This window comes from Heterostelium album, assembly GCF_000004825.1.
Source record: "Heterostelium album PN500 unplaced genomic scaffold PPL_scaffold2, whole genome shotgun sequence".
In the NCBI taxonomy this organism is placed as follows: Eukaryota; Evosea; class Eumycetozoa; order Acytosteliales; family Acytosteliaceae; genus Heterostelium; species Heterostelium album.
Genome location: NW_008805064.1, coordinates 2,785,845 through 2,808,797, shown reverse-complemented (window position 1 = coordinate 2,808,797; position 22,953 = coordinate 2,785,845). Strand labels below are relative to the sequence as shown.

The 22,953-nt window shown below is 30.9% G+C and overlaps 9 protein-coding genes across 9 annotated transcripts; 3 read left to right on the top strand and 6 right to left on the bottom strand.

Moving 5' to 3' along the window:
* Positions 1-212: 212 nt before the first annotated feature.
* PPL_02390 (uncharacterized protein) lies at positions 213-2,419 on the bottom strand (the record flags this gene model as incomplete). The annotated part of the gene is made up of 4 exons (XM_020573379.1): positions 213-295; positions 746-1,118; positions 1,206-1,475; positions 1,568-2,419. 4 exons carry the CDS (start codon positions 2,417-2,419, stop codon positions 213-215), a joined length of 1,578 nt encoding a protein of 525 aa, XP_020437496.1.
* A 440-nt stretch (positions 2,420-2,859) lies between these two features.
* Positions 2,860-6,596, top strand: athl1 (acid trehalase-like protein 1; the record flags this gene model as incomplete). Its single annotated transcript, XM_020573378.1, has 6 exons — positions 2,860-3,072; positions 3,148-3,474; positions 3,573-3,810; positions 4,033-4,063; positions 4,125-4,197; positions 4,593-6,596. 6 exons carry the CDS (start codon positions 2,860-2,862, stop codon positions 6,594-6,596), a joined length of 2,886 nt encoding a protein of 961 aa, XP_020437495.1.
* Positions 6,597-7,939: 1,343 nt separating this feature from the next.
* Positions 7,940-9,728, top strand: PPL_02388 (uncharacterized protein; the record flags this gene model as incomplete). The annotated part of the gene is made up of 2 exons (XM_020573377.1): positions 7,940-8,799; positions 8,966-9,728. 2 exons carry the CDS (start codon positions 7,940-7,942, stop codon positions 9,726-9,728), a joined length of 1,623 nt encoding a protein of 540 aa, XP_020437494.1.
* A 273-nt stretch (positions 9,729-10,001) lies between these two features.
* Positions 10,002-10,466, bottom strand: PPL_02387 (CAP domain-containing protein; the record flags this gene model as incomplete). Its single annotated transcript, XM_020573376.1, has 1 exon — positions 10,002-10,466. One exon carries the CDS (start codon positions 10,464-10,466, stop codon positions 10,002-10,004), a length of 465 nt encoding a protein of 154 aa, XP_020437493.1.
* Positions 10,467-10,770: 304 nt separating this feature from the next.
* Positions 10,771-12,530, bottom strand: PPL_02386 (uncharacterized protein; the record flags this gene model as incomplete). Its single annotated transcript, XM_020573375.1, has 5 exons — positions 10,771-10,880; positions 11,221-11,371; positions 11,470-12,175; positions 12,235-12,349; positions 12,419-12,530. The coding sequence occupies 5 exons, from the start codon at positions 12,528-12,530 to the stop codon at positions 10,771-10,773; spliced, it is 1,194 nt and encodes a 397-aa protein (XP_020437492.1).
* Positions 12,531-12,842: 312 nt separating this feature from the next.
* PPL_02385 (uncharacterized protein) lies at positions 12,843-14,917 on the bottom strand (the record flags this gene model as incomplete). Its single annotated transcript, XM_020573374.1, has 2 exons — positions 12,843-14,687; positions 14,840-14,917. The coding sequence occupies 2 exons, from the start codon at positions 14,915-14,917 to the stop codon at positions 12,843-12,845; spliced, it is 1,923 nt and encodes a 640-aa protein (XP_020437491.1).
* A 1,278-nt stretch (positions 14,918-16,195) lies between these two features.
* On the top strand, positions 16,196-16,585 carry PPL_02384 (uncharacterized protein; the record flags this gene model as incomplete). Its single annotated transcript, XM_020573373.1, has 1 exon — positions 16,196-16,585. The coding sequence occupies one exon, from the start codon at positions 16,196-16,198 to the stop codon at positions 16,583-16,585; it is 390 nt and encodes a 129-aa protein (XP_020437490.1).
* Positions 16,586-16,645: 60 nt separating this feature from the next.
* gpaL (guanine nucleotide-binding protein subunit alpha) lies at positions 16,646-20,385 on the bottom strand (the record flags this gene model as incomplete). Its single annotated transcript, XM_020573372.1, has 5 exons — positions 16,646-16,835; positions 17,479-17,880; positions 17,954-18,082; positions 18,161-18,757; positions 20,372-20,385. 5 exons carry the CDS (start codon positions 20,383-20,385, stop codon positions 16,646-16,648), a joined length of 1,332 nt encoding a protein of 443 aa, XP_020437489.1.
* Positions 20,386-20,898: 513 nt separating this feature from the next.
* Positions 20,899-22,202, bottom strand: rtnlc (reticulon family protein; the record flags this gene model as incomplete). Its single annotated transcript, XM_020573371.1, has 5 exons — positions 20,899-21,068; positions 21,159-21,370; positions 21,459-21,675; positions 21,792-22,076; positions 22,187-22,202. 5 exons carry the CDS (start codon positions 22,200-22,202, stop codon positions 20,899-20,901), a joined length of 900 nt encoding a protein of 299 aa, XP_020437488.1.
* Positions 22,203-22,953: the final 751 nt, after the last annotated feature.

Below are 22,953 nucleotides of genomic sequence, written 5' to 3'. Positions count from 1 at the left end.
GTAATGATTATTTTTTTTGATAATTCAGAAATTTTTGATCAACAAACTGTAAAAACTTTTTTTAATTTTCGAAAACAAAAAAACGTTACTATGAAAAAACAAAACAACGCAATGATAATAACAAACAAACGAGCAACGACCATTTATTATATTTATTAGGCTAATAAATAAAATAAAATAAAAAAAGATTATTTATTTTTGTAATATTATTATTATTCTTGGAATTCAGGATATAAACCTGATGTTCTTAATGAATTTGCATAGAGTAGTGTGATGTCGTCTCTTGGTAGATTGACTTTTTTGAATTGATAATAAACTTTGAGAGTATCTTTGGGTGAATAGTGTAGTGGACCCTCTGTTGTGAATCCGTTGATTTGTGTTTCCAGACAGAGTTTGTACAGTGTTACTGGGTTGACGATTTGCTTTGCCTCCATCTTTTCGTATTCCTTTCGGTGTTGGTACGAGAATGAATGTTGTTCGAATGACTCTGACACTGAGAGTTCCTCCACAAACACAAGCAGTCCGTCTTCATCACCGCGATGATCGTCTATCAACAGTCGGTATTTGAATTGTGTGGACATGTGCGAGGTGATCTCTCCGAGTATCTTACTGAGCAGAGTGTTGGTGATGTTGAAGGTGTCGTCGGCCAGGTGCTTACCCCAGAACACAATGTTCTCGAGATCTTCGAGCGGCAAGAACTCTGAACCGAAAATTCGCTTGGTGTTATGATAGCAAACAAAGATACCCGCCATATTACCGATTCTGGCTTGCAGCGAGTATTTGATTGCTGCGGAACGACACATGTCGTAGAGTTCCTTCTCGTAGGAACCAGAGGTGCCGTCGTCCATAATCTGATTGATATGATAACCCAAGTAACTCTCATGATCTGCGCAGTTCAAACGAATCATTCTTGTTGCTCTCGTCTTCAAATCGAATGTCTTTGATTTTCCAGTGAACTTCTCAGAGTAACAATCGATCTGTGAACGATACATGATATCTCCAAACTTTGAGAACACATAGGATTCATCGAATTCATGAGCAGTCGAGTTCTTTGATTTCAAAAGTTTCTCATTGAATTCATTTTCATTCAATGTTAACATCTTTTCTAATGAATGTCCCTATTGATCATAAAATTGTTAATATATATATATATATGTGAATTTTAAATAAACATATGTTACTAGTAGTTGTTATTAAAAACTTACAAGATCCATTAAGATTTGATTATTTTTTGGTGATGTACCACTGTTGTTGTCTATTGCCCATACAGAGTTGTTGTAGTTAAGAAAGATTGAGACTGGTTTGACGAGTTGTGGTGTGAAGCTTGATAGTCTTTGCAAATGTGAACTGAATCCAGAAACATCGACATTATATTTCTTTGTCAATGCAAAGTACAGTTTTGTAAGAACTGCTGTAATTGATGACGTAGATGAAAGATATTTACAATTATTTTCTTTTGCATGTTTAAGTAAATTCTAAATATTTAAAAAATAATATGATAGTTAATGAATGACTGAATGATCGAGTTAACATTTAATATTATCATTAAAAAAATATATATATATACCTTATCTTGAGATGGTATCATATAACTACTATGTAATATTAAACTATCGAAATCATGAATTTGTGAGAGGAATCTTGTAAATCTGGGAGTACCATCAAAGTCGCTGACTGGATGAACACCTTTCTCGGTGATGACACGATCCAATCCATGTTCTAGTTTCGGTATCTTTGAATAATCCAATTGATTGATGACTTCAAGTTTGTTTTGAACGTCCAACACTTGGAATCCACTTGGAATAGGTCTATTTGAAAGAGTCAAAGGGTGTTGAATGGTGTCTGGTGCCATTCTACTTATATATCCACTACTATTAGTCTCTACATTAATCTCTGTAGCCGGTGTTATATTATTACTATTTGAAGGATCAATTAAATTAAAGAATTTGTTTTGTAAATCTTCGAAAACTATTGATGGTAATGCTGTGCCTGATTGATGATGATTATGTTTTGTTTGAATATTATGATGATGCTGTTGTTGAGAATTGTATGATTTATATGGTTTTGAATGATGCTCTTGGTGTTGTTGTTGTTTATGTTGATGAATATCTTCATATTTATGAATCATTTCACCAACTATTGATGCAGATGCAGATGTAGTTGTACTTTCATTTTGTTTTACTTTTTGTTTACTATTATTATTATTATTGTTATTGACGTTTTCAGTTGTATTTATTTGATTATTATTATTATCATTAAGATTAGTGTATCTCTTTACAACTTTTCTTGGTTTATGTCCACTTTGATTGAAAAATAATGAGCAATATGATCTCGCTAAACAATGACTATAGTTTGAAGTATATCTAAATAAAGTTAAACTATCTTTAACATGTCTATTTAAATTCAATGATGATATCATTATTATAAATATATAACAAATTTAATCATATGATTTATTTTTTCGTTCGTTTAATTTATATTTGATTTTTTTATTAAATTTTTTTTTTTTTTTATTAATAGTTTTAAAATTTAATTATTAATATCTTTATGATATAGAACAATATTATCTGTTTTTATAATAAATGATCAATGAAAATATGTTTTTGATTAGATTTAAAAATAAAATGTTTATTTTTTATTTAATGATTTTTAAATATATATTTTTATTTTTATAAAACAAATATTATGTCACTGATTGAAAGTAAAGGAATCTTTTTATAAATATTTATGATGATAATGTAGATATATAACTATTTAGGTTGAACATTTTGTATTTTCATTTTAAAAATTGAAGTTGACAAATTTGGCTGTTACTTTTTTTTTAATATATTATTATTTATATAATTTGGATTGTGGAAGATGAAGAGATTTAACGAAGGAAATAACAATGGTGAGACCTCTACAGGTGGTCAGAAATTTCAAAGAAATGATAATCATAATAGATCAAATACTAATTACCAAAACAACAGAGATAGAGATAGAGATAGAGATAGAGATAGAGATCAAGTGTCAGAGAATGACAGTGAAACAATTAAACTCTTTAGAACATATAGGGATCAATTGAATGAAAGTGTATGTAATACTATTATTAAATAAAGTTTATTTACTAATAATAATAATAATAATAACATGAATCTATTTAAATAGAATGATAAGAGAGAAAGAATAGTAAAGGTATCACGTGATGTTACTGCAAGTAGTAAGAAGATCATTTCATTGTTACAACGTGCACCCTTTGAAGATAAAGAATCGATACTACAACAAGCAGTGTCAGAGTTTGACAAGGTACATCAATTGATTGCACAAATCATCAAGGAGTTGGAGAACGATGAATTCTGGAAGTATCACCGTTCATTCTCCTTTGGCGTACAAGAGTACATTGAAGCAATCTCTTTCTTCTATTACTTAAAATTCAATGGTAGATTGATTACTCTCGATTATATTTATACAACAATGAAAGAATCATTGAAAGTCGTATGTTTATTACCAAGCAGTGGCAATATTGCTTTGTTAGATATCACCTTTTTATTTATTATTTATTAACTAACATCACTTTTTTTTTTTTTTTTTAGGAAACATTAAATAACTTTGTTATTTCAAATGAAGATTATCTATTGGGATTGGCAGATCTCACAGGTGAACTAATGAGATACACAACCAATTGTGTCAACGTTAAGGATTACAATGAGTGCTTTAGAATCAACACATTTATTAGAACGATATACAATGGGTTCAAATTTTTCCATTTAACTAAAGATCTACAGAGTAAGATGAACGTAACTGAACAGAATTTACAAAAAGCAGAAAAAAGTATGTAACAACAACAACATTTGTTAAATTGATCAAAATTCAATGATTTTTTAATTAATCTAATTTATTGTAATCTTCTACTACTTAGTATCTTGTAACATAAGAATTAGAGGATCAGAATATCCAGACAGTAATCTTTTAATTGGCATAGGAAATGAAGGTGAACAACAATAAAAAAAAAAATCATCATTTAAATAAAATTTATAATAATTTTATAATAAGATAATCTTTTTATAACCATCCACAAGTTGTCGTAAAATCAAAGTCAAAAAGTGTTTGCAAACATCTTCTTCTAGATATTTTTTTAACACCAGCGACGAAAGAATATCCTGGGTTGATAATTTTTGTAAAAAACAATCGTTCCTCTTTGGAGCAGGTGGTATCTTGGTATTTTATTTAGTTCCATTTTGATTTTATTTAAATTAATATTCTTTCTATTGTTAAGAAGAAAGAATAGATAAATGATCTTCTTTCTCTAAAATAAGTTTAATTATAAATCAAGTTTCATTATTTTAAAATCTTAGTACTAGCAACCTTTAAAGAATGAATAGATTTAAAATACTACTATCAATAGTTATTTTATGTATTTCCAATGTAAGTTGTTTTTTTTTTTTTGTAGACCAGACTATTTATTTTAATAATAATAAAAAAATCGATAGACATTAGGACAACCGGATTGGTGGATAGCTAGAGTGAATGAAGGAAACTTATTATCTACTCTGACGGAACCGTCTAATGCCGAGCTGATGGCAACCGTTGGTAATGGATTTCTTTCTTATCAGATTGGACTAGGTAATCCTATTTTCATGGCTGGTGTTTATAGTGGATCGGCAACTGCATTGACCACACCTAGTCATCGTGCTGCACTACCCAATTTCCAACAGATCACCGTTGCTTCCAAAGACCTCGAATTGAGTTATGCCGGTTTGGATCTACAGAATGCTACATACACACGTCAATATAAATCAAATGTATACAGTACCACTGTAAATCAATTGTATTATGCTCACCAATTGATTAGAAATGCATTGATTCAAGAGATTACCGTTGACAACTCACAATCGGGTGGCGATTATCATTTGAATTTGGAAACAATCGACTATTCGAGTCTCTCAAACTCTGATATCAATGTTGTTGCCAATGGCGGTGGACCAGGTCAAGCTGTATCTCAATTCATTGCAAACATAACCAAACCAGAGTTACCCAATGGTTATATCACATCGGTTGCAATGGTAACAACAAATGTACCAAGCGAAATCACTGTTCCTGCCAACACTGTACAAACCTTTTATTTCATGACCGTTATGACATCGAATTTAGAGAATGATGACAATTATTTTATTGAAATAGCAACCGATATCTATAAGAATTTCTATCCTATGGCATCGAGTTTACTCCAAGAGCATATCGCCTCGTGGGGTAACATCTGGAATTCTCGTGTCGAAATCGGTGGAAACTTGGAGTTGGCGCAAGTAGTCAATTCATCATTTTATTATATCTACTCATCGATTCGTTCTGATTGGGCGTGGAGCTTGTCACCAGGCGGATTGGCATCGGACGGTTACCACGGACACACTTTTTGGGACGCCGAGACCTGGATGTATCCACCAATTTTGGCACTCCAACCAATATTGGCAAAGAACACCGTACTCGAATACCGTATGCAACGTCTTAACGAATCACATTTGAAAGCACTCAGTTACGACCAAGGTTGGACTGGATACATGTTCCCTTGGGAGTCGGCATTCACCGGTACAGAAACCTGTCCAACCATCGCTCCAACTGGACTACTGGAACAACATATCACTGGAGATATCTCATTTGCATTACGACAATACTATTATGCAAGTGGTGATTCCCTTTGGCTGTTGGAAACTGGATATCCAGCTATAAAGGGAATCGCTCAATTCTGGGCCAGCAGAGTTGTATTGTCACCACAATCCACTCCGTCGCAGCCACAGTACGACATCAACGTTGTCATTCCACCCGATGAATATGCAGTCGGTGTCAACAACTCTGTTTACACCAATGTCATTGCCAAGTATGCAATTGAATGGGCATTGGAAGCAGCTGCCATAGTCCAAGACAAAACCATCCCAACTGAACTCTGGCAATCGATTTCCGACAATTTGAAAATACCATTCGACGCTGCCACTCAGATGCATCCGGAATACGATGGATACGCCGGTCAGACTATTAAGCAAGCCGATGTCATCCTCCTCGGATATCCACTGATGTTCAATATGAGCGAAGAGGTTCGTCGTAACGACCTTGAGTACTACCAAAAAGTGACCGATCCAAACGGACCGGCAATGACCTACTCAATGTTCACAGTGAATTGGCTGGAACTTGGTAACCAGAGCAAAGCAGAAGAGTCGTGGGCAACCTCGTACGCCAACGCTCAGATGCCATTCAAGGTTTGGACAGAGACACCTACGGGTGGCACCGTCAACTTTATCACTGGTGCAGGTGGATTCCTCCAAGGTGTAATATTTGGCTATGGTGGCATGAGAATCAAACAACAGGAAATCACATTCAATCCACAACTACCACCTGGTGGTACAACAAGTATGAAGTTGAAATCTCTGAAATATATGGAAGCAGAGTTTGACATCTATTGGGATACACAACAAATTCTGGTGGAACTTATTAATTACTCTGCAAACTATCCATCATTTACTTTGACTGTAACCAACATTAATCAACAACAACAATACCAACTTCAGTTAAATGAACCTATCACATTAGGTTCAGGTTCTACTCTTTCGATTTCAACAACTCAATAAACACATTGTTTATTGCAATAAACATTTTATTTTAATTCAACAAATATTATAGAAAATATAATATTTCTCCATTATTATTTGTTATAAAATGGGTTACCATATTAAAATAATAGATTGTTCATTGCATTACCAATCACACACATTGGGATCTGTGTGTACTAAAACATTTATAAATACTTTGAGTGTTTTATTTTTAAAAATTTGTTGAGCTGAAACCCACCCACCAACTGAATATGGAGGGGGTACAAAAATAATTATAAAGAAGAAAAAAAAAAAAATTAATATAAATAATAGTTTATATTTAGGAATTGGGATTAAATCTTTTAAAAAGATAATAATAATTCAGTTCCCTCCTCCCATTTTTCTTTAGTTTATCAATAGAATTCACATATAATAAAAATAAAGATGATGATTATTATGATAAGTTTTAAAAATTCATCAATGCGATCTGTTTCATATTAAAGTTATCGATTTTTGATAATAATGATGATGTTATTTTTGGTGTTTGTGTAAAAGGTGTGTTTCTCAATTGTATGAGAATTAAACCACACTCTAGCTGTTTAATTCAGACTATTTCCTAACAGTTAGTACAATAATGTTTACAATTATAATAAAATCGGAATAAAGACTTTACTTTTAGTGTCAATGACTGAATTTTTTCAGTGAAACCTCTGCCGACAAAAAGGTTTAACTGATTAATGCATATAAAAACTTAAAACAATTTTTTTTAAAATAAAATAGAAAAATTAATAAAAATTGGGGAAACTACTATGATAAAAAAAATAGATTACCCCCACAAAACTCAAGGCAATTTAAACAAAACGATTGAATTTGATATTTTTTGTTTTTCAGATCAACTCCCACAGCCTACATTTTCAAACCAATAGATTTTGACCATAGACAAAATTAAATGAACTTTAAAAATAATTATTAAAATCATTGATTGGTGTGGGTTTTTCAAAATTATAAAAGGATGGATTGAATGTTGAAGTTTTCCATGACATTGAATAATACTTCAAACAAACAGTAAAGTGATCAACAACAATAACAACAATTACTATTATTTATTAATAACAAAATTTAAAAAGAAATATTTATTTTGTAATACCAAAATTTTAATTGATAATTATAATTTATATTACTTTTTGAAAAAAAAAAAAATGTTAAAATTATCTATTTTTATATTACTATCTTGTTTTATTTGTATGTATCCAAATTATTTATACAAATAAAATCCATTAATCTTATTTGTTTATTAATTTTTGGTATTTTTTTGAATTGATCATTTAGGTTTTGGATATGGAACACCTCTTTCCATTGGTACCATTTCCGGATCTTATGAAATGAATCCAGAAAGTCCGTCTAATTCTTTCGAATATTCCACACAACAGTCTGTAGTTATCTCTGGAAAATATGTACCAAGTTTGGCATCAACTACATACGGTGGTCCAAATTCAGAAGTATCAGGAGGAGCTGGAACCTCCGGTGATTCGTCAGCTTCTGCAACTTCTACAACTAGCGGAAGTGCCGAACCATCTACCACCACAGCAAGTGGAAGCACAACAACATCATCATCAACCACAGCTGATCCATCATCAACAACTACCTCTGCATCCGGTTCAACAAGCACAACTTCAGATTCATCCAGTTCTACAGCACCATCTTCTACTACCTCGTCCTCCACAACTTCAGATTCATCAAGCTCTACAGCACCATCTACTACCTCGCCATCCACTACTACTTCATTCTCTACAACTTCAGATTCATCTAGTTCCACAGCACCATCCACTACCTCTTCAAACTCGACATCGTCAACAACAGGAGTACCAAGCACAACATCAGGTAACTCCACCTCCAGCAGCTCTAGTTCAGACAGTTCAACTACTACTGGAGTAAGCACAACAAGCTCTAGCTCAGACAGTTCAACCACTACTGGAGTCAACACAACCACCACCACTACTACAACTACTGGATTAAACACAACCACTTCTGGTACTACTTCAAAACCAACAACATCCACTTCTGGTACTACTTCAAAGCCAACAACATCGACTACCACTGTTAATCCGGGTACAGGAACTACAAGTGATCCATCTAGCGACAGCTTTGATCCATTTGAAGATGCTAGTTCTTCTTCAAAGTTAGCAATTGTTTTCCAATCTACTTTAGTAATAAGCTTATTATCTGCATTGGTGGTACAATTGTAATTTGGTTATTTCTTATAACAATACACTTTTATGGCATTGACTCAATAGTCTCTGAAACACATTTTTTTTTGTAAATAAAAAAATAAAATTTAATTAAAATTAAAATTTGTTTTGTTCATTCATTCCTTTAAAAACTAATACAACATAGTAAATGTCATTTAGAATTACATTAGATCATATCAAAGATGATATAAGAAATATAGAGAGATTAGAGCAAAATAGTGAATATCTAAATGACTTGGTACTTCAGTTTCAAAAAGAGAAACATCATAACGACAGTTCAAATAATAACACTCTTGATATTCTAGACTATATTTTAAAGAACGTTGATCTGGACGATGATATCAACGGTAGCTATGAATATCTAAAAGAGATAGTAGATACTAAAATAACTGATAGAATAAAGTCAATTTCAAATACAAGTAGTTCAAATTTAAATAATCTTTTAAATAACAACAGCAGTAATAACAACAATAATAATAGTAGTAGTATTGATAGTAATAATAATAGTAGTAGTAGTAACAACAGTAATAGTAAAAAGATATCAAAGAATAATAAAAATAGTAAAGATGATGATGATGATGAAGATGAAGATGAAGATGAATCCGCTCAATCAGATGAGAATGAAGATGATGATGACGATGATGAAGAAGATCAACAAGATGTAAATAAAGAAGCACAGAATAAAAAGAATGAAATTATACTTAGAAAGCTAAATCAGTTGAAAGCCTATGATGATACATTCAACCAAGCATTTAAATTCATTGAAACAGACAAATGGCTAAACTCTAAAGGATTGGATTTAATAGATGAGAATGAAGGTTCAATCAACAAAGAGTTAAAACAAAATATAGAACATCTCAACCAGCTTTTAGATCAACTTTCAAATCAACAAAAACAACAACAACAACAACCATCGACATGATCTCTTGATGATCACCAATAAATAATCAATGAATTAATAAATAATCATAGAAAATCAAATATTGTAAAGATAAATCTACAGTTTATTCATTTAGAATATTATTTTTATTTTGATCTACATTCACAAAGAAATCTTAATAATTAATTAAAATAAAAATGGTAATGTAGTACTGATTATTATTATAATAATAAAAAGAAAGAAAAATTATATTGTAAAGATAAGTTTTGTTATACTTTTATATTTATATTTATAATTTTTATTTATATTTGTACATTAATTTTGCATATAGCAGGCACCATTTGCAAAGAATTGAGTCCAATATAGATATCCATCTTGGTCTTTAGAGACGGCAACACCAACACTTGTCAATCGAGGGTTGAGAATGTTCTTTTTTTGTGAACCTTTCATGAATGTATCAATGAGTTGTTGGTCATTTCTGTATCCCATTCCAATATTCTGGGCAACATTTTGGACATCAACCTGTCCATAGTAATCTACCATTTGAAACAATCCACCGTGTGGATCGGCAGTGGTAAGGTTACGTGTTGAACTCATAAAGTTTGAATGAGCTTGTGCTGCATTATTCAAACAAACACTGTATGCCAACAAAGTAAGGTTTGCATTACTTCTCTCTTTGTTCAACAGTGTCAGATGAACTGTCGGATTGAATTGTCCAAATATACCATATACACCAAACAATGTAATAAATACAAATAAATAAACAATTATTTTAAACATATTTTTTTATATTATAATTATTAGTAAATAATATACTAATAGTGAAAAAGAGTAAGTAAAGTTAATAAAAGATATAACTATTCAGTAATTGATTGTATGTATTTATAGCATTTTAATTTATAACAGTTAAAAATGAACAACTAATTCAATCTCTATATTTAAAAGAATTATTTTAATATTCATTAGATATTGATGACCATTACAACAATAACTTATATAATACACAACAACAATTATTAAGAAATCTTTTAAAACAATCTGACGTGTTCGATTATTACGTTTGAAAATAAATACTATGATATGTTTAGAGTAATATCACTACAATTTGAAATGTAAATTTACATTGATTTTTATAACCTATCTTTATCTTACAGTAACTAAACAACCAATATAACTTCATTATCGACCCATTAACTAAATAAATTTATATTAGATGTTGTCATTATATATAAATATATATTAAACTTTACCAAAGTCAGTGATATAAGTGTTTATGGTGGTTTTTATTTCAATTGTCATTTCCTAATATGGTTAGTTGGTACATATTTAAATAAGTAAATCCATCATCAAAATATTATTATCTAACAAACAAAGAATATCTTAAAGATATTAACACTCACTAAACATAAAACAATAAAAAGTATAACCAAGTGGGGGTTATACTTAATGATTGTAGACAACAATTATTATTATTATTATTTTTTAATGTAAATTTTAAATTATATTAATATTTATTATTGGGTTTATAGAATACATGGACAAACCGCTGGGTAATTTGGACGTATTGGAGGGTAAAGACTACCGTATTGCTCATGTAATAATACTTCTGTTGGTTTGAATTGTGGTGTCATACACCAATTGTCTTCACCACCGAATGCTGGATCAGTTACCCAATTCCACCAGTGCTTTGTTTTGTTTATTAAAATGTTAAGGAAAGGAAAAGATAATTAATTTTTGTTATTTTTATAAATGTTTTTTCAAAATTATTTTGTATGATACTTACAACACCTTCGAACCATGGAACATTGGCGAATGCTTCGAAAACCGATTGGAATTGTATGTCCTGTATACCTAGATCCACTTCTGGTCCGGTGGTACAATTTCCAGAGCAATAACCGAGTTCAGTGAAAATCATTGGTTTATTCCAGAATACTGTGAGATTGTGAAGACTGGATGTCATTTGTTCCTCACCATTGTTCACTCCTTGGTACATAATGACGTTCCAGTAGTTTACCATGTCGGCAAGAGTAGCGTTGTGGGTCTCTGGACAGAGTGGATAGTAAGCGTCGACACCGATAATATCGACAACATCCCACCATGTCTTGTTGGTCTCTTCACCACCGTGGTTGGCTGCGTAAGTTAAAACACCACTGTAAACATCACGTACAGATTTGGCAACTTGACGCCATTGGGCATCACGCCAGCTAGTAGCAATCAACTCACAACCCAACGAGAATTGTTCGACCTTGAGATTCTCTGCCATCTCTGCATAGTGAACAAGACTGGGAGTGTAGTTGGCGAACCACTCTGCCCATTGTTGCTCTGTGTAGTAGACACCGATCTCACCTCTCCAGTGAGCTGGATCCTTCATGAAATCAATGTGTGGCTTTAACATAACATTCAATCCAATCTTGTGAGCATAGTTAATGGCATGTTCCAACTCTTCATCTGTTGCAGTAATACCTGGAACTGGATAAATAGCTGTTGTACTAAATATTATATTAATATTAAATAATAATCAATGATCAACCTTATGGTTAACTCTTACTTTTGAGTGTCTTGGAAATTTGTTACTACAATTGATACCCAATTGGCACCTGATGATCTTAAATTATATAGTGACAAGTCTGATTTTGAATCATTGTATCTTACAAATGGGCAATCTATATAGAAATATGTTATAATTTAAATACAAAGTTACCTAGATATTGTTAAAGTAGTGGAATACTTACATTTATCATTAGTATAGGTCATACCCTTCTGACTCCAATTAATTACAGCATTGCAATATTGTGAGAATGTACAAAGTACAAACAAACAAAATAATATATTTGAAAACTTCATGTTTTTTTTTAATTAAATATTTTAAAAAAAAGATCAATTCTTTTAATGCTTAAAAACCATGATCATTCCAACACACACAATTAAATATCTTTAATTAAAAAAAAAATAATAAAAAAATGGTCGGCATTAAATCAGGCAATTCCCGACATTAAAATTAATAAAAAATAAAAAAGGAAATCAAATTGTTTTTTTTTTTGCTTTTCAATCAAAGTGATTTTTGGTTATTTTTATAATCTATTTATTTTTATAATGTTTTTACTTATAAATTTTGACGAGATGGTATTGAAAATATTGTTAAAATAATTAATTAATTTAATCATGAACTACAGTTGGTTGATCTTGAGTATCCTCTTTTTGGACATTTGAGAATTGTTGCTCTTCAAGATCGGATCTACCTCTTCTGGGTGGTGGATTTACCCATGTGACACCAGTTGGGAATACAATACCGACAGTGTGAGAAGTCGGAAGCATGTCGACTCCGTTTTGTTGACCGGAGACCACTGGTCCAAAGGTGTTACCGAATGTAACACCTGGAATACCGCCACCACGTTGGCCAACTGCAGTGAGCTCTGGATGCATGGCAACAACTGTACCGACCGGCTGTTGCAATCCGGCCAATGTTGGAATACCGTTTGGTCCTGGGGCTGGTGGTGGCACACCAGGGGTGACACCTCCACCACCGAATAGTCCACCCAATAAACCTCCACCGTTTCCACCGAACAATCCACCCAATAAACCTCCACCACCCAGCAATCCACCGCCACCTCCATATCCACCACTACCACCTCCAAACAATCCACCACCACCTCCAAACAATCCACCAAGTAGCTGTTCTTGAGCGACTTGTTTGTTGACTTGTTCATCGTTGTCAGTGTTGATAAGCTTAACGATAACACGGAGGATGTCTTCTAAGTCTTTGGCTGGAAGATCTTCTGCAACAAGTGGAAGGTCCGAGACTTCATTTGCATCGACAAGCTTACCAAGTACACCAGAACGACCGAAAGAGAAACCTGGACCACCTCCAACAGAAGAACCAAACAATCCAAATGCATTGTTACCACCTGTTCTACTTCCGTATGGACCGGAACCACCGACTTGTCCGGAACCACCGATAACATTGTTGTTTGGACCAAAGCCTGGAATACCAGAACCACCGATTGGTTGTCCGATAATACCTGCATTTGGATTTGGAATTGGAATACCACCGATTGGAAGTGGTGGACCAGAAGTAACTTGAGCAATGCTACCACTGGTACCAGTACCGGCAATACCTTGTCCTACGGAACCAGTTGGATTTGGTAACAAAGCAATGGTCTTGGAACCATAACCGACTGTGTTTGGACCTGGATTACCAGCGGTCAATAAACCGAGAATAGATGCAGCGGAATTCTTCAATACATCGGAAAGACCTGCAATCAATTCACCGGCAGCAGCAGTGGCAATAGTCGAAGAGATCGATGGTGAAGCAGTTGGAAGACCACCCAAACCCGATGCCAAAGTGGCTTGTAAAGGTGGACCGTTGACATGTCCGATAATACCAGCTTGACCACCGTAACCTGGGTTGATACCGGTGATTGGCTCGTTACCGGAAGATGCAATGTAGGCCTGTGGAGGTGCAGTTGCCATAACACTGGTACCTACTTGAGCGAGGGTGACACCGACTACTGGTGCAGTACTTGGCTGAATGTTACCACCGTTGGTCGAAGTGACACCGAGTTGTGAGATCGAGGTTGGCACTGGTTTATCACCGAAAATACCACTCAGCAGATTGTACAATAGACCACCACTGAATGGACTTCCAGCAAGAGCATTGACGGCGTTGGTGAGCAGACCACCCGGACTGTAGTATGTGTATTCACCACCACTACCGAAACCAATGAAACCGGCGGCCAACTTCTCACGAAGATGGCTCTCGATGGCTGGTCTGAAATCGGTAATACCATTCTTCTCTGCGACGATAACGAGCTTATCGAGGGCTTCAATGGTCTCGAGCATTACCTTGACCTTCCATGCATCCTCAATATATTGTTGTTTAATTGTTTCTAGTGTTGACAGATCATTCTCTGACAATGGAATCTTTTGTTTTTGTTCTTCTCTTTGCAATTCTTCGTGTTCAACCACCTGTGCATCTACAACTTGCTCCTCATGTCTAGTTACCTAATATATATCGTTAATTTATAAATTTTGATCATTTTCAGTAAATGATGATGATTATTGATTTGATTGATGAGCAAAACAAAAATGGTAATTTTTTGAAATTAAAATATTAATATATTTTTTTTATTTATACAATATTTTTTTAATCTTACCTGATCAGTAGCACTTGTCTTTATGGCCAAAATTGTCACCATAAAAAGGATGCAAATAATTACTCTCCTTCTTATCATTTTAATAATAAATAAAATAAAAAAAAAAGAATAGTTTCAACTATTTCCTATTAAAATGATTATTTCTATAATATTATATTAATGTTAATAAATAAATATTATAAATAATAAGTAACAGAATTAAATAATACAATTTTATTATTTTTTTGTTTTTTCATATGCAGCTATTTATTACATTAAAAATTCTTAATTCAAATGTTACCTATTCTATTATAAATGGTATTATGATATTCTCTATGCATTTTGAACATTTTGCAGTATGCATATGCAATGATTGACCAAAAACACAACTATAACTCATTATTATTATCATCACATTCAGCAATAATACAATGATAGTTTGTTAGCTACTCCCCCTTACCTTGTAGATTTGTTATCATTGCTCATATGAAAATTAATATAATCTATTTTCACTGCTAAATTAACTGTGATGATCACATTTTATATATACACTTAAATTTTAACACAATAGTGTGTTTTTGTCATCCATTCTTTGACCCTTTTTTCAAATTGCACATGTTAAAAAAAAAAAACAAAACAAATAAAAAATATATCAATTATCTATCTGATCTTCTCTCTTGTTCACTCTATAATAAAAATAACATTTTATCAATGGACCACTTTTTATGTAACATCTTTTTAATTAAAGTTGATATCTGTAGTTCTAAAATCCAATTATTATATAATTAACCTTCTTCTTCCTTATCTTATAAAAATTTAGTATTAATATCTGTAGGATGATTATTTTTTTTATTTAATTAAAAAAAATTTTAAAAATTAATAATTTATAAGAATCAAAATTTTTTTATAATTATTTCAACTTAATGAATAATATCTCTTTGTAGTAAAGACTATTCTATTCATTTCGAAAGTTTATCAAAAGATGAGAGATATCAATAGTTTTAAGGAGATAAATTAAAAAGATGATCACTAACAAACAGTCATAACTACTGTTGTTTAAATATAATTTTTATTTATTTTTTTTCACACTCAATATATTATTATATGTATGATCAACCACCATTTTTTTTCATTTATTTCAAAAAATATATACTAAATTTTATATGATAGAATTGTCTACTGTTGTATTAACTACACCATTGAAATTATTACTCTGATCAATCCATTTATATTTGATTTATTTTTTAATAGAACGATGTGACACTTTGTATTTATTTTAATTAATTTATTATTACTATAATTAACAATCAACTAAAAAAAAATTATTATAAAATTCTTTATTATATAAAAAGAAACATTTTATAAATAGATATTAAAATGGATAGTTGTAGATGTTTTGATATTAGTTTTAATATTAGTAATACAATGCTCTGTGAATATTGTGTCAATAAATTAAATATATCTACAAAAATTCAATTAATTCCCAATAATAGCTCAACCTATCTTGACAATATACCGACCAATACTGCTTCTCATCTGAAAAACTATGTAAACCTTATGGATGATGAGGACAATCGGAACACTCTTATCAACAACGAAGAACAGACAAAATTTAGATACGAACCTGGTTACCGAGTTGATGACACCGATGAAATGCAACAATTCATTAAATACAATGAAAAAGAGATTCCGGATTCATTGTGGAGTAGAATTACCTCGGTTATAATGCCTTCATATCAACTTGTTGATACAAAAGCTAAAAAATAAAAAAAAATACCTACAAAAAAATTTTTAGAAATAAACAAATTTTTTTAAATGTTAAATTATTTAATTGATATTATTTAATTGGTATGTTTTGATTTCATGCTCAACTATATCTTTATACTTCTTTCTTCTAATAGATTCAGCTTCATCAATGACAAAGTCAAACTCCGCTGAGATCTGATTTCCTGTTTTCACATGTACTGCTGAAACTTGTAGCTGAGTAGTTGCAAACTTCATTAATACATCAACTTTTCTATCTAGATAGAGAGATTTCCAATGAATTCATTGATGTCATATAAGATGAAAAATTTCCCTTTAAAATGTACATTATTTTAATAACAACTCTAATTCTCAAATTTCTTAAAAAGATTTACTGAAATCATTATTATTGACCACCCAATTCTATCCATGTATAATAAAAATAATTTTAAAACCAATATTATTGTTAAGAATTTAAATAAACAACTCTTTATTTTTGTAAAAACAAAATAGCTATTCTATTTTAAATTGTTTGCTTTGGTAATATAAAAGGAAAAAATTAATTATAAGTTGATGAATTTGATCGATTTTTGATAAGTATTTATAAACAGGTGAAGTTGCTGTTGTTGTAATGAATGACAATGCCTCTATGATATAATAAATATCATAATGATAAAGGAAAAAAAAAACGATTTGTAGTTATTGTTGAAACATAAATATATAATAAGTTATAAAATAAGGTCGGATTTGTATAAAGGGAAAAAAAAAAAAGGAAAATAAAAAGAGAGGGAGAAAAATAACATTATTAATAACATAACAATATATAATATATAAAATAATAAAGATGTGTGATGATGTTTTAAAACAGCTCCAATGATTTCTTCAAGAGGTCATCGATAACGGATTGAAAAACAAACTTGGTATTTGTGGTATCGATGGCACAGGTGAGATGGAGATAGAGTGGTTTTTTGTTTTTGATCTGACTGGAGAAGAGTCCAGAGAGATAGGTTGCGGCAGGCTTGGCAGAGTTGGGACCGGTGTAGCCAGGACTGTACTTTGAGAGTGGTACACGCTTTACTTTCTCCTTGAAGAGGTCGGTCTTGTTGAGGAACAGGACCATGGCACTCTTGGCGAACCACTGAGAGTTGGAAATCTCGCCAAACAGTGACAGCGAATCTTCGAGACGATTGGTCTGTCCGTCCTCTTCCAACACCTGGTCATACGAATTCAATGATGCTACAAATAATACAGCGGAGACATTGTCGAAACAATGTATCCATTTTCTACGATAACTTTTCTGTCCACCTACATCAACCATCCTATTGTATCGACAAATAACAATTTACATATTAATAAAAAGGTTTGTATTATCAAATCAAATAAAATACATACTTGAATCTTAAACCTCTAAAAACATAATCTGCTTCTGTTACACTCGTAGTTTTAGTTCTTATTCTCAATATATCTTGTTCGGTTGGTATGAATGTTTCGGTTGAATAGGCATCTAAATTATTAAGGAAACTAAATTGAATAGAATAGATAAGTAAGTAAATGGTTGTTATGATGCTATTGGCTTCAAGAAATTGTTAATAAACTTACTATGGTGCAGAATCATTTAATTGATAACTGTTGGTTATTCCATTCTCTCTGATGTTGTATTGATGTTGAATTTCGTTGGATTGCCAGAGCATCTTGATGTCGGTGATGATTATTGGCCATGCGGTGAGTGTCTGACCGGTTTGAAGCAGGTCATGCGCGTGTTTGACACGTACTGCACGTTCGAAATTCATGGGATCTTCAAAGTACATGAGGTCGTCAGTGCTGCCGTCGTAGGTCGATCCACGATCGTTGTACATCGCCTCGAGAAGCAGGTTCATCTGACTTACAATGTTTTCATAGATGAGCACACGATTCTCTGCGAGCTCCTCACGAGTGAATCCACCATTCTCCTGAATGATCTTCATCTGCTTGAAGAGTGTCGACTTGCCAGAGTCTGATGCACCCAGTAGCAATAGCTTCAGCACAGAGTCACGTGACTCTTGTTTGATCGTTCTGTCGATGTCACGTGACTTTTGTTTGGCTTCTGCTGCTGTCAATCCATAACTGTTTGTCATTGATAACTTTCTACCTGTTGATGTTGGTGTTACTGTATTCTTGTTGTTGCTATTATTGTTGTTATTGTTGTTGTTGTTGTTACTATTGTTGTTAATAGGAGAACCAGTGTTATTGTTATTGGCGTTGGTTGTTGTGGTGGTGGTGGAGGTAGAAGTTGTTGTGGAAGTTGTTGTAAACGACGTTTTTGATATATTTCAGATGAATGGTTAACTTCTGTCAAGGATGTGATTGAAAAACACCAAAGACAGAGAACCAAACAAAATGTATAAAAACTCGAGGATTTATTAACAAATTTTTGTATGTTTTTTGATTGTAATATAAATAAATAATAATAACAATATCTTTCTAATCTATAATTATAAGGACTTTTTTTCTAATTGTTTTTTTTTTTTAATATAAAACTAAAATTCGGTTTTGATTATATTACTACTTCTGTTGTATTGTTGTGGTTTGTGATAAATAATATACACTATTATGGCTGATTTTGTGATGTTGACTGATTGATATTAGGTCAGTGATCAGTAATTGAAAAAAAAAAATATAAAAAATTAAAAATTTTGACTTGTTTTTTTTTCTTAACTTTTTTTTGGTGAAAGATAGTAATGCTATAGTTATTTGTTGGTTGATTGTAGATAGTTATTTGATATCAAAGGAAAAAATAGTTTAAATAGAAAAAGAGGATAACAATGATGTCGATTCAAATACAAACGATTTGATAACTATAGAAATATATAAATATAATTGTATTATTAAAATCGTTATTGTATAATAGTTTTTTTTTTTTTTGCTAACAAAGTGTGAAGTTGGTGCTATTGTTTAATTGAAGTAAAACTATTCGTAGGTAAAAAACAATTATAATCGTAGAGAAAAAAAAAAAGATAAAGAAAAACTAATGTAATATATAAATATAGAGGGAAAAAATATAAAAAAAAAAAAAGAAAGTGAAAAAAAAGAAAAGAAAAAAAAAATCGATTTAGAAGAAAGAATAGATTATAAGTGAATAATAAATAAGAGATATCATTAAGAATAAATAAAATTGTACAAAATAAATAAAAATATATATCTAAATTAAATTAGATATTATTATTATTATTTTTAATAAAAGTAAATTAATTATATCTAAATATAATATATTCTAAATGATGATGATTATGATGATGATGTGACTGTCTTTGAAAAAAAAAAAAAGAAATAAATAAAAATAAATAAATAAAGCAAAGAACAACAAACAAAAAGAAAATCTTCTCTTTTTATGGTCTGAACTAAAAATTTTTATAAATAAAAAGAAATTGTTGTGTTTTGATGTGTGTGAGAGTGGGTGTTTGTTTTTCAATTTCACACAAAAAAAAAACAAAAAATAAAAAATAATTTTGAAAAAATAAAAAAAAATAAAAAAAAAAGCTTTATAAATAAATAACAAAAGCTTGTAATAAAGATTTATTATTTCTTTAGTGAGGGTTTTTTCAATGATAATTTCGTAGTTTGATGACGAAAAAAACTAAACGACGATGATAGTACAACTAAGAACTATTTTACTCTAATCAAAATCAAGGTCTTTTGGTTAGGCATTGTACCCATATGGTGACAACATTGTTTTTTATAAAATTTATTTTATATTTTTTTAAATTTATTTTAATTTAATGCCGTGTTCTTATTAGAAAAACAAAAATCTACAACAGTTCTGTTGATACATACGACTGGCTAGACATACTATTGTATCAAAACTCTAATCAGATCTTGAAATCTAAATCAAGACTTTCAAAAGTCTTTGAATTGATTTATTTTTTAAAAGCTACTTTTTTGTTGTCAGGTATTTCCAAATTAATATAAATTCGAGTGTGTAACATTCCAGTTGTTACAACGACCAACCAATTAATTAATAGAAAAACAACGAAAAAAGCAAATATTATTTTATGAAAAAAAAAAAAAAAAAAAAGTAAAAACGGTTTGTGTAATGAGAAAAAAAAAAAAAAAACGAACCTCCTTTTTAATCCACCAAATTAATTAATTAAGTTGGAGTATTAATGAAGAAAATGGTTAAAAGTATAAAGCAAAAAAGTTTGGAAACTCATTTTAATCCGATATTTACATTTAATATTTTATTATAATTTTTTTTTTTTTTTCTTAAAACCTAAAAATGGAAATTAATCATTGGATGGGTCATATGAGTAGAATGGAAGAGGGGTGTTTAAGCAATAAAAATAATAACTACTACTAATTGTTTAATTAGATTTCTTTGATGATGACGACGATCCTGATTGTTGCATTGGGATGTATGCGTGAACCTTGTTGATGAGGTCATTGGCAATGACTCTGATCTTTCCGACTTGCTCATCAATGAATTGCTTCTTCTCCAAGTATAATCTTGGTACAATGAATGAAATGAGGAAAACTAATAAAATTTTAATCGAGACAACAAATCGTTGTTAGTAAGTAAGTAAGTAAGTAAATCATTGTTATTGATCATAATAATTCTACATACCAATGTAAAGAATGGCATTACCAGAGAGACATTTACCAATCTTGGCAACAACGTAGAAGAACAAAGCAAATTGACCAGTAAGGTACAAGCTCTTGCAGCTCAAGACATCCTTTGCGACGCTGAGGATGGCATTGATGAGTTCACCAGTTGCTCTAACATATTTTTCGATGACAGCATCATCTACATGGAAGCTAAGAGTCTTTAACTTTTCGCTTTAATATTATAATTATTATTGTTAATAGTTTGTTAATAGGTTGTTGTGTTATTGTTGATTAAGCTAACTGTTGATTAAATACATACGTGATTGGGTTGTCAATGGAGATGGTGTTTACATATTTGTTCAAGACATGCGAGGTAATATTAAAGAGCATGGTGGAGATGGTGGCAACCATTGAGGCATAACCAACGAGAGAGAGTACACTGTATTTTCCACAGCATGTCAAAAAGAATACTAAATTGATGATACCAAACAAGAGTCCTGTTTGGATGAGGTCATCCCAGAGTAATACTTTATTGCCTGTTTATTTTGTTTGTTTGTGATTGTAATTGTTTGTTTAGAGAGTGAATGTGTTAGAATATTAAATGAAATGATAGATAGATAGATAGTTGATTGATTGATTGATTGATACATACAACAATCGTTACATGGGAACTTCTTTAATGCGCTGCAAATCTTACCGGCTTGGTGACAAATTGAATATTCACCAGAGGCAGAGTATGGACAACATCCTTTGATATCCTCTTTAATGTCCTTCTTAATCTCTTGGACCTTCTCAGATACCTTCTCGACGCTAGCAGTTACCTTTGAGGTGGCAGTATCGATGACTTCCTCTGCTTTCTTTTCCAAGCTAGCAATGTCTTCCTTGACGCTCTCTCCGAATTCTTCGACTACCTTTTCTACGTCTTGAGTTGTTGTTTCTGTAATGTAATGTAATGTAAAAAAAAAAAACAAAGTTGAATTGATAATCATATATCATGTTAATATTTATAACACCAATCAAATAGTATTAATATTGTATAATACATACGTTCTGTGTCTGACATTTTATTACTTTATACAATTATAATGATGTTCAATCAAACTATTTAAAAATAAAATAAATGTTTATTAATTAATATTTAAAATAATATTATAGGATGATTATGATTGATAATTGATTGGTTGATTGATTAGATTATTGATTAAATTAGTTGTTTGTTTTCTTTTTAAAAATAAAGACAACATACAATGGTGATTAATTTTTGTTTAAAAAAAAAAAAAAATAATATTGCGAAAAATAAATTAAATAATAATGTTAAAAATATTGATATTGATAGAGTTTAATTAAAAAGTGAAGAAAATAATGAGAGAGATAAATTTGTCAACTTACTTATAGTGATAAATACGTTGTTGTTGCAATGTGGTTTGAAGATGTGAACTCACCACCTTTTTTAATTAAATAAATCAATTTTTTAAAAAAGTAGTAAAAAATTAAAAAAAATGAAAAAAACGAACTCCATAATTAAACCCATCAATCTTCCTTGAAACCTTCAATTCAATTGTTTGTGATGGGCATTTAGAACAAAAATACAAAAATAAAAAATAAAAAATGTTAATATAAATAAAATAAAATAATCAAAAAATAAATAAATAAATACTAAATAAAAATATCACATAGCATTTTATCAAGATATTTTATTATTAATAGCTATAATTTAAAATTTAAGTTAAAAATTACTTACTTTTTTTATATCTCTTTTTTCACTGTATTTCTTTATTTTTTTAAAAAATAGTTGGACAGTTTTTTTCTCAGAG